This window comes from Orycteropus afer, unplaced genomic scaffold (genome assembly GCF_000298275.1).
Source record: "Orycteropus afer afer isolate SDZICR_OR568_19922 unplaced genomic scaffold, OryAfe1.0 scaffold00314, whole genome shotgun sequence".
In the NCBI taxonomy this organism is placed as follows: domain Eukaryota; kingdom Metazoa; phylum Chordata; class Mammalia; order Tubulidentata; family Orycteropodidae; genus Orycteropus; species Orycteropus afer.
The window spans coordinates 2531619-2543908 of record NW_006921901.1 but is presented as its reverse complement, the minus strand read 5'-3'; the positions used below and the strand labels follow the sequence as shown (position 1 = coordinate 2543908).

General features: G+C 38.4%; 1 protein-coding gene across 1 annotated transcript in view; it reads right to left on the bottom strand.

Moving 5' to 3' along the window:
- The window catches only part of KIAA0586 (KIAA0586 ortholog), a 151040-nt gene that overhangs the window by 101214 nt on the left and 37536 nt on the right, over nt 1-12290 (bottom strand). The window contains exon 16 of the mRNA XM_042782432.1: nt 2924-3004. Within this exon, the coding sequence (XP_042638366.1) occupies nt 2924-3004 (81 nt within the window). The remainder of the gene's footprint in view (nt 1-2923; nt 3005-12290) is intronic.

The window sequence follows — 12290 nt, the reverse complement described above, 5'->3', positions numbered from 1 at the left end:
TAGCGACCCCTCCTTGGGTTTCTGAGGCAGTATCACTATGGAAGTAGATTGCCCCATCTTCCTTCTGAGGAGTGGCTGGTGGGTTTGAACCGCCAGCCTTCTGGTTAGCAGTCAAGTGCCTTAGGCACTATGCTACCAGAGCTCCCAGCACTTAGGTAGGTAAATTTAAATTAAACAACAGCTTTTCTTATTAGGTAGTATATCACATTGTTTATAACATATACATTAGTCATGCAAATCACATTGAAGAGATGAAACTTGAATTACACCATTATTTTGTCTCTTTAAAGTACATTATTATTTAAAACAGTCATAAAATAATTTAGAAAACTCAATTATACTTATGTAAAACATTAACATTTCCCTTGAAGAACATACGAACTTCATTTTTTATCATAAAAAGACTGATGTTTCTAAACAGTACTGCTTTCTCTAGCAGAAACTATACTTTACATTTAAATATTCAGTTAGGTCTTTTTATATATTATTTATACTACCATATCATGATCAAAAAACTTGTTTCAGGAATTTTTAACCTTTTATTATGGAAAATGTCAGACATTTTAAAAACAGACAAAATAGTGCCACTTATTTATTATTTATCCATTACATATAAGTAACATGAGTTCTCATTTAACTGCTGCTCAGTCCCAACAATTACCAACTCATGGCCAACCTCACTTCATCTATACCTTCACCCAATTTCCTCTTACTGAGAGCTCTGGTGGTGTAGTGCCTAAGGCATCTGACTGCTAACCAGAAGGCTGGTGGTTCAAACTCACCAGCCATTCCTTGGAAGGAAGATGGAGCAATCTATTTCTGTAGTGATACCACTGGGTTGCTATGAGTTGGGTCGACTCCACGACAGTGAGTTTATTTTTTTCTGGTATTATCTTGAAGCAAATCACATATATCATATAATTTATCTATAAATATTTCAGTGTATATATTAAAAATGTTAGGACTCTAAAAAATATGACTCAGTAATTTTATCTCATCTATAAATGAAGTCACACAGCTAATAAAATGGCTGAATCAGGGTAAGAACACTTGCCCTCAAATTAAAAACAAAAACAAAACAAAACAAAACTCACCACCATCAAGTCAATTCTGACTCATAACAACCCTTTTGGACAGAGTGGAATTGCCCTATAGGGTTTCCAAGGCTGTAAATCTTTAAAGAAGTAGACTATCACGTCTTTCTCCTGTGGGGCAGTTTGAACTGCTGACCTTCTGGTTAGCAGCTGAGCACTTTAACCACGATGGCAACACTTGCCCAAGCAGGACAGAGGCCAGGCCTAGAGGCCAAGGGCCAAAGAGGTGTGCCTGTAGGTGTAGCAGAAGGGAGGCTGTCTTGATTGAAGAATTATATCCCGAGCATTCCTGAACCTGAACTATTACTTCCCATTCCTCGGAAGGAAGGTTGGGCAATCCTACTTCCGTAGTGATACTGCCTCGGAAACCCAAGGAGAGGTCACTATGAGTCGGGGCTGACTCAACGGCATATAACAACAACAACAACAATAAATCCTATAATTATCAGTACTTTCTGTGAGTTCTGTGTGGCCACTGCAATGAATTACCAAACTCAGCAGAGAAACAGTGAATGCTGTTGGAGGGTCTGTGCTTGGGCTGATGTCAGAACTAAAAAGACTGGAGAGTAATGGCATGTCTGGCCTTATAAAAATCAGCGTGGAGCTGCTGATGGTTATTCTGTCTCCCCCTCATGAAGTTAGAGGAAATTAGAGGATGCTGCCCCCACATGGTTTCTGCACTCAAACTAAAAAATAAACTCACTGCCATCGAGTCAATTCCGACTCAGAGCAACCCCCTTTGGGTTTCCAAGGCAGTAAATCTTTACAGAAGTAGACTGCTCAGATTTCCTTCCACAGAGAGGTTGGTGGGTGTGAAACGCTAGTCTTCCGGTTAGCAGTCAAGTGCCTTAGGCACTACGCTACCAGAGCTCCTTCTTTTCTGCACTAGGTATTAGAAATATAAAGATGAAAGATTCTTGCTTACGTAGAGCTCATATGAAACAGATATTTGTTGTCAAATAATATTAATATATTGCAAATTTTTTCATACTCTAAAATAAGGTTTCATTTTACGATTAACAAAACTGGTCTTAGCTCTGAAAGCGCTGAACAAATGTCTTCATTCAAGTCTGTTGTATGATCTTTTTTCCATTCTTTATTTTCCACTTTCTCCTATATTTTCCCTCTTTCTATTTTACTATTGCTATCATTTTTATAACTCTTTCTGCTATAACTACCACCCTATAACCTAAAGCCTTGGTTTTAGGCCTCCCAGATATTTTTTCCTCAGTGCAAAGGAATCATAGCAGATCAACCTCTCCACTAATCCTAAATCAAAAGAGATAAATGTAATAGAATGAAGAAAAGATAGACTGGAGAGAGGGAAGCTAAAGGAAACAGACAAGGCAATGAAGCAGGATGTACAAGAGACACAGCCTAGATGGGAAAAAGCTAACAATCATTAAGTTTAATGGCAGCAGATAGGTGATGTACATGAAGACAGCACTGTGTTATAAGAGTAACAACCTTATAGTTTTTAAAAATAAAAGTATATTTAACTCAAAAGTAAGTAAGAAGCTGTTTCTCAGAACACTTTAGTGTAATACTGATAGTTAAAAGATATTCAAGCACATGGAAAAGTTGTTGTTGTTGTTGTTGTTATGTGCCGTCGAGTCAAACCCGACTCACAGCGACCCCTCCTTGGGTTTCCGAGGCAGTATCACTACGGAAGTAGGATTGCCCAACCTTCCTTCCGAGGAGTGGCTGGTGGGTTTGAACCACCAGCCATCTGGTTAGCAGGCAAGTGTCTTAGCCACTATGCTACCAGAGCTCCCACATGGAAAAGTAGTAATGGAAAAATCATCTCTCATGGTTTCTCAGCTTGTTACCTGTATAACATCAATTACTTCATCAAAGTTGGTTCCTGGAAACTTCACTTCTTCTTCATCTACCTTCGTCATTTCTGCAGTCTAGAAAAACATTTTCAGAAATTTTTTGTTGTTTAATTAAAAAAAAAAAAAAGTATATATTATTCTTTCTATTTCTATCCACAATATAAACTTGTTATTACATGGCCTTAATTTCATATTTTCATTTTGATATCATATTCTGAATTGATTTAACTGGTAAATGAAGGCTAAATTAATCCTCAAGCCAGTAAGTTAACATTTCAATAGCTATGAAAACGAACGTATCACTTTTTCTTTCAACAATACACACATATACAAACACAAAAAAAAGAAATAAAATCAAATAATTTACAAAGATAAATAACAAGATTATTTTTACTCATATACTTTTCAATAAACTTCTGGTGAGAAAAATTATTGCTAAAAAATTAAATTAGGAACAAATGCCATTTTGGTCAATTCGACTATTTTACTATATCTGATTGTGAGAGATTATTGGTATTCTTACTCCCATTAAAACTGTATCTTTCAATGGCCAAATCTGCTTAGAATAGAATAAATTTGAGAAAAGTTACAGTGCAATTTTGCCATATAGTAAAGTCATAATTTCATTATTCATCAACAAATACCAGTAAAAAAAATGTATATTTTTGCATCATGTCAATAGCATAATCACAAAGTAACATACCCAAAATATGAACTCCAATTCTCACTATATAACATGCACATTAAGTAAAATATTATCATTCAATTCCCATTTAAATCAAGATTCTTCCCCAAAGAGGCAGAGTTTCTTTTTATGAGTCTTAAACCCAAGTAATCAAAAAGCAACACTAAGGATTACTGTTTTCTGAATCTTTATAAATGTAAAGATCTGAAACAAACTTTGTTTTTAAAGCTTATAAGCATTTCTTCTTGTTATATGCCATCGAGTTGTCTCCAGCTCATAGCGACCTTATGTACAACAGAACGAAACACTGCCCGGTTCTGTGCCAGCCTCATGATCCCTACTATACTCAAGCCCATCACTGCAGCCACTGTGCCTCCATCTTGTTGAGGCCTTCCCATTTTCTGTTGACCCTTCACTTTACCAAGCATGACAGCCTTCTCCAGAGAATGGTCCATTCTGACAACATAACCAAAGTAAGTGAGACAAAATCTGGCCATTCTCGCTTCCAAGGAGCATTCCGGTTACACTTCTTCCAGGCTGTCCTGGAAGAAGTTAGTTAGTTCTTTTAGCAGTCCATGGTACCTTCAGCATTCTTCACCAACATACAACCCAAAAGCATCGACTCTTTTTCAGTCTTCCTTATTCACTGTCCAGCTGTCATATGTGTATGAGGTGACTGAAAGTACCATGGCTTGGGTTAGGCACATCTTAGTCTTCAAGGAGGTATCTTTGCTCTTCCACACTTGAAAGGGGTCTTTTGCAGCCGATTTGCCCAATGCAATACGTCTTTTGATATCGTGACTGCTGCTTCCATTGGCATTGATTGTAAAACCAAGCAATATGAAGTCTTTGACAACTTCAATCTTTCCTCCATTTATCATGATGCTGCTTATTGGTCCAGCTGTGAGGATTTTGTTTTCTTTATATTGAGATGTAATCCATACTGCAGACTGTAGTCTTTAATCTTCATCAGTAAATGCTTCAAATCATTCTCACTTTCAGCAAGCAAAGTTGTGTTGCCTGTGTATCTCAGATTGTTAGTGAGCCTTCCTCCAATCCTGATGCCACAGTCTTCTTCATATAGTCCAGTTTCTTGGATTACTGGCTTACCATACAAACAACAACAACAACAACATACATATTGAATAGGTATGGTAAAGAATACAACCCTGATGCACTCCCTTTGTGATTTTAAACCATGCAGTATCCCCTTGCTCTGTTCTAACAACAGCCTCCTGGTCTATGTACAGGTTCCTCATGAGTACAATTAAATGTTCTGGGAATTCTTATTCTTCTCAATGTTATCCGTAACTTATTATGATCCACACAGTCGAATGCCTTTGCATAGTCAATGAAACACAAGTAAACGTCTTTCTGGTATTCTTTGCTTTCAGCCAAGATCCATCTGACATCAGCTATGATATCCCTAGCTCCACATCCACTTCTGAATGCAGCTTACATTTCTGGAAGTTCTCTGTCAATACACTGCTACAATCATTTATGAATTATCTTCAGTAAGATTTTACTTACCTAAGACATTTGACGGCTAACCAGAAGGTTGGCGGTTCAAACCCACCAGCCACCCCTTGGAAGAAAGATTGGGCAATCTACTTCCGTAGAGATACCACCTCGGAAACCCAAGGAGGGGTTGCTATGGGTCAGAAATGACTCAAGGGCAGTGAGTTTGGATTTATTTTTGATTTGAATATTTTACTTGAGTGTGGTATCAATGACACTGTTCAATAATTTCCACATTCTGTGGGTTTACCTTTCTTTGGAACGGGGACAAATATGGATCTCTTCTAGTCAGTTGGCTAGGTACCTATCTTTCAAATATCTTGGCATAACCAAGTGAGTGCCTCCATTGGGGCATCCATTTGTTGAAATATTTCAATGGGTATTCCGTCAATTCCTGGAGCCCTGTTCTTCAGCAATTCCTTCAGTGCAGCTTCAACTTCTTCCTTCAGTACCACTGGTTCTTGATCATATGCCACTTCCTGAAATGGATGAAGAGCTACCAGATCTTTTTGGTATGGTGACTTTGTGTATTCCTTCCATCTTCTTTTGATGCTTCTTGTTGTTGTTGTTATGTGCTGTCGAGTCAGACCCAACTCATGGTGACCCCTCCTTGGGTTTCTGAGGCAGTATCACTACAGAAGTAAGACTGCCCAACCTTCCTTCTGAGGAGTGGCTGTGAGTTTGAACTGCCAGCCTTCTGGTTACCAGTGAAGTGCTTTAGGCACTATGCTATCAGAGCTCCCTGATGCTTTCTGCATCATTCAATATATTGCTCATACAATCTTTCAGTATTACAACTCAAAGCTTAAATATTTCCTCAGTTCTTTCAGTTTGAGAAATGCCAACTGTGTTCTTTCTTCCCTTTTGGTTTCTAACTCCAGGTCTTTGCACATTTCATTATAGTAATTGGCTTTGTCTGCTCAAGCTGCTCTTTGAAATCTTCTGTATAGCTCTTTTATCTTGTCATTTCTTCCATTTGCTTTAGCGCATCTCCATTCAAGGGCAAGTTTCAGAGTCTCTTCTAACACCCATTTTGGTCTTTTCTTCCTTTCCTGTCTTTTTAATGACCTTTTGCTTTCCTCAAGGATGATGTTCGTGATGTCATCCCACAATTTCTCTGGTTTTCAGCCACTGGTGTTCAATGCATCAAATCTATTCTTTGATGTCTCTAAATTCAGAAGGAATATAATCAAAGTCATATTTTGGCTCTCATGGACTTGTTTTAATTCAACTTCAACTTGAACTTGCATATGAGCAGTTGATGATCTCTTACACAATCAGCTCCTGGCCTTCTTCTGGCTAAGGATACTGAACTTCTCCATTGCCTCTTTCCACGGATATAGTCATGTGATTCCTGTGTACTCTATCTGGCAAAGTCCATGTGTATAGCCACCATTTGTGTTGTTGAAAAAAGGTATTTGCAATGAGTAAGTCATTGGTCTTACAAAATTCTATCATGAGATCTCCAGCATTATTTCTATCACCAAGGCCATAATTTCCAACTACCAGTGATTCTTCTTTGTTTCCAACTTTTGCATTCCAATTACCAGTGATAATCAACACATCTTGAGTCCATGTTCAGTAAATTTCAGACTGCAAAAAGCTGGTAAAAATCTTTAATTTCCTTATCTTTGGCTTTGATGGTTGGTGCATAAATTTGAATAACAGTAGTATTAACTGGTGTTCCTTATAAGTATATAGATATTATCCTATCACTGACAGCACTGTACTTCAGGATAGATTTTGATACATTCTTTGTGATGATGAATGCCTCACCATTTCTCTTCAATTTGTCATTCCTGGAATAGTAGGTCATATGATTGTCTGATTCAAAATGGCCAAAACCAGTCCATTTCAGCTCACCAATGCCTAGGATATCAATCTTTACACATTCCATTTCATTTTTGACAACTTCCAATTTTTCTAGATTCATACTTCACACATTCCATGTTCTGATGGAATGTTTCCAAAAGCTAATGGATATTTCCAGCTGTTTCTACTCATCTTCAGACATGCTGCATTAGCAAATGAAGGTCCTGAAAGCTTTATTCTTTCCACATCCTTAAGGTCAGCTCTACTCTGAGGAGGCAGCTCTTCCCCAGTCCTATTTTGAGTGCCTTCTGACCTGAGGAGCTCATTTTCCAGCACTATATGGCACAGTGTTTCAGGGCTATTCATAAAGTTTTCCAATAATATAGCAGATAGTGTTTCACTGCTATTGATAAAGTTTTCACTGTCCAATTCTTTGAGAAGTGGATGAACTCTTCCTTCTTCCAAGTCTTAGTCTGGAGGCTCTGGTGAAGCCTGTCCACCATGGGTAACCCTGCTGGCATTTGAAATACCAGTGGTATAGCCTCCAGCCTCACAGCAACACGCAAGCCACCAAGCCACCACAGTAAGACAAACTGACCAACAAGTTTGTCTCCCATTAAGCATTTCTTGATTTATTTAAAATTTTTCCTCAAAACCTAATTATTAAGGAACCAGACAAGGATACCATCTATCACTACTTTTATTCAACACTGGAAGTCCTAGCCAGGGCAATAATGCAAGAAAGGGAAATCAAAAGCATCCAAATTGGTAAAATAAAAATAAAAATAAAAATCCAAACTCACTGCCATTGAGAGTCATTTCTGACTCACAGCAACCCCTTCTTGGGTTTCGAACGTGGTATCTCTACAGAAATAGATTGACCAGTCTTTCTTCCAAGGAGTGGCTGCTGGGTTTGAACCGCCAGACTTCCGGTTAGCAGTCAAATGCCTTAGGCACTAGAGCTCCCCAAATTGGTAAGTAAGAAGTAAAACTATCCTTATTTGCTGATGGTATGAGCCTATACATAGAAAACCCAAGAGACTCAGTAAAAAAAAAACTACTGGAACTAATGGAGAGATTTAGCATCATGGCAGGATACAAGATCAACATAAAAAATCAGTTGAATTCCTCTACACCAGCAAAGAAATTGCTGAAAAAGAAATAAGGAAATCAATATCATTTACAATAGCTATCAGAAAAGTAAAAAACTTGGGAATAAATCTTACCAGGGACACAAAAGAACCTGTTCAAAGAACACTACAAAAGACTACTTCAGAAACCATAAGAGATCTACATAAATGGAAGAACACCTCAAGCTCATGGATAGGAAGATTGAATATTGTGAAAATGTCAGTTCTACCCAAAGCAATCTATACATTCACTGCAATCCCAATTCAGATCCCATTAACATTCTTTAAGGGTATGGAAAACCAATCACTAACTTTATATGGAAAGGAAAGAGACCTCAGATAAGCAAAGCACTACTGAAGAAGAAGGACAAAGTAGGAAGTCACACACTCTCGGATCTCAAAACCTATTCTACAGCCACAGTAGTCAAAACTACCTGGTATTGGTACAACGACAGAAACATAGACCAGTGGAATAGAACTGAGAACACAGAAATAGAGCCATCGACCTATGGTCAGCTGGTCTTTGACAAACGACGACCTATGGTCAGCTGATCTTTGACAAAGGGCCAAAATCTATTAAATGGGGAAGAGATTATCTGTTTAACAAATGGTGCTAGCAAAACTGGATATTCATTTGAAGAAAAATGAAGCAAGATATATACCTCATGCCATACAAAAAAACTAACTCCAGACGGATCAGAGAAACCTAAAATTATAAAGTTCCTCAAGGAAAAATAGGGGCAACTTCAGGGTCCATAATATATGGCATGGGAGCTCTGATGGCATAGTGCCTAAGGCATTTGACTGCTAACCAGAAGGTTGGCAGTTCAAACCACCCACTTCTTGGAAGGAATATTGGGCAATCTACTTCCATAGAGATACTCCCTCAGAAATCCAAGTGGGGGAGATCACTATGAGTCAGAATTGACTTGACAGCACTGAGTTTGGTTTGGTTAATATATGGCATAAACAGATTATCAAGCATAACCCAATACGCACAAACAGCAGAAGATAAAATAGATGAATATGACCTCCGAAAAATTAAATTTTTATGTGTTTCCAAAGACTTCTCCAAAACAGTCAAAAGAGAACCTACAGATTGGGAAAAAATATTCAGCAATGATGTATCTGACAAGGGATTTATCTCTAGAATTTATAGAAAACTCACTCCAACACCTCAACAACAAAAAGACAAATAATCCAATTAAAAAATGGGCAGAAGACATGAATAGATACTTACCAAAGAGGATATGAGGCAGCCAACAAACACATGAAGAAATATTAACAATTATTAGCCATTACAGAGATGCAAATCAAAACAACAATGAGATACCATCTGGCCAGCCTTAGTAGCAAAGTTCAACAGGACTGAAAATAACAAATGCTGGCAAGGATATGGAGAGACTGGGACTTTTACATACTGCTATTGAGACTGTATCTGACACAAGAAAAGCAGAGCGGAAAGGAAAGGAAAGACAAGGCATCCAGGAGAGAGTGAGCAAGCGACAGAGGAATCCAGGTAGGGGAGGGACTCAGGCCCCAATGTCAAGTGGCAGGAAAAGCGGAGGGGAAAGGAAAGAAAACCCAGAGCACCCAAGACAGAGTGAGCAAGAGGCAGGGATCTGGGTAAGAGGAGGGGTGGAGAGGTTTCGAACAGCTAAGGGAGACAAACTTGTCTATCAGTTTCTCATACCATGGTGGCATGTTGCTGTGAGGCTGGAGGCTGTGCCACCGGTGTTTCAAATGCCAGTGGGATTGCACATGGAGCATAGGTTTCAGTGTGGCTTGGAGACTGAGAAATACTAGGAAAAAGGAAGAGGCCATCCACTTCTCAAAGATTTGGCCAGGGAAAACCTTATGAATAGCAGAGAAACACTGTCTGTTACAATACTAGGCAACTATATGAATAGCCCAGAAACACTGTCTGATACAGCGTAGGAGGAAAAGCCTCTAAGGTCGGAAGGCTTTCAAAATATGACTGGGAAAGAGCAGAATCATCAGAGTAGGACCAACCTTACTGAAATGGATAAAGTAAACCTTTCGAGACCTCCATTTGCTGACGTGACATGACTCAAATTAAGGAAAAACAGCTGCAAACATCCATTAATAATCGGAACATGCAATGTACAAAGTATCAATCTAGGAAAATTGGAAGCTGTCAAAAATGAAATGGAACGCATACAAACTGATATCGTAGGCATTAGTGAGCTGAAATGAATTGGTTTTGGACATTTTGAATCAGACAACCACATGATCTACTATGCCGGGAATGACAATTTGAAGAGGAATGGCATGGCATTCATCATCACAAAGGATGTTTCAAGATCTGTCCTGAAATACAATGCTGTCAGTGATAGGATAATATCCACACGTCTACAAGGAAGACCAGTTAATACAACTATTATTCAAATTTATGTACCAACCACCAAAGACAAAGATGAGGAAAATGAAGATTTTTATCAACTTCTGCAGTCTGAAATTGATGAAACGTGCAATCAAGATGTGTTAATTATCACTGTTGACTGGAATGCAAAAGTTGGAAACAAAGAAGAATCACCGGTAGTTGGAAAATTTGGCCTTAGTGACAGAAATAATGCTGGAGATCACATGACAGAATTTTGCAAGACCAACAACTTACTCATTGCAAATACCTTTTTTCAACAACACAAATGGTGGCTATACACGTGGGCTTCGCCACATGGAATACGCAGGAATCAGAATGACTATATCTGTGGCAAGAAGTGATGGAAAAGCTCAATATCTTCAGCCAAAACCAGGCCAGGAGCTGATTGTGGATCAGACCATCAACTGCTCATATACAAGTTCAACTTGAAGTTGAAGACAATTAAAACAAGTTCACAAGAGCCAAAATATGACCTTGAATATATCCCTGCTGAATTTAGAGACCATCTAAAGAATAGATTTGATGCACTGAACACCAATGACCAAAAACCAGAAGAATTGTGGGATGACATCAAGAACATCATCCATGAAGAAAACAAGAGGTCATTAAAAAGATGAGAAAAAAGAAAAGACCAAAATGGATGACAAGAGACTCTGAAGCTTGCCCTTCAGTGGAGAGTAGCCAAAGCAAATGGAAAAAATGACAAGATAAAAGGGCTAAACAGAAGATTTCAAAGAGCAGCTTCAACAGACAAAGCCAATTACTATAACGAAATGTACAAAGACCTGGAGTTAGAAAACCAAAAAGGAAGAACACAGTCAGCATTCCTCAAACAGAAAGAACTGAGGAAAAAATTTAAGCTTCAAGTTGCAATATTGAAAGATTCTATGGAAAAAATATTGAATAATGTAGGAAGCATCAAAAGAAGATAGAAGGAATACACAGAGTCACTGTACCAAAAAGAATTGGTAGATCATCCATTTCAGGAGGTGGCATATGATCAAGAACCAATGGTACTGAAGGAAGAAGTCGAAGCTGCACTGAAGGAATTGCCAAAGAACAAGGCTCCAGGAATTGACGGAATACCCATTGAGATATTTCAACAAACAGATGTCCCACTGGAGGCACTCACTTGGTTATGTCAAGAGATTTGGAAGACAGCTACTTGGCCAACTGACTGGAATAGATCCATATTTGTGCCCATTGCAAAGAAAGGGGATGCCACAGAATGTGGAAATTATCAAACAATTTAATTGATATTGCATGCAAGTATAATCTTACTGATTTTAATTTTTTAATTCAAAAACAGTTGCAGCAGTTTACTGACAGAGAACTTCCAGAGGTGCAAGCCAGATTCAGAAGAGGATGTGGAAAAAAGGATATCATTGCTGATGTCAGATGGATCTTGGCTCAAAGCAGAGAATACCAGAAAGATGTTTACTTGTGTTTTATTGACTATGCAAATGCATTTGATTGTGTGGATCATAACAAACTGTGAATAACATTGAGAAGAATGGGAATTCCAGAACATTTCATTGTACTCATAAGGAACCTGTACATAGACTGGGAGGCTGTCACTCAAACAGAACAAGGGGAAACTTCATGTTTAAAATCAAGAAGGGAGTGCATCAGGGTTGCCTTCCCCCATTATTTATTGAATCTGTATGCTGAGCAAATAATCTGATAAGCTGGACTATATAAAGAAGAACACGGCATCAAGATTGGAGGGAGAATCATTAACAACCTGCGATACGCTGACGACACAACTTTGCTTGCTGAAAGTGAGGATGACTTGAGGCACTTACTGATGAA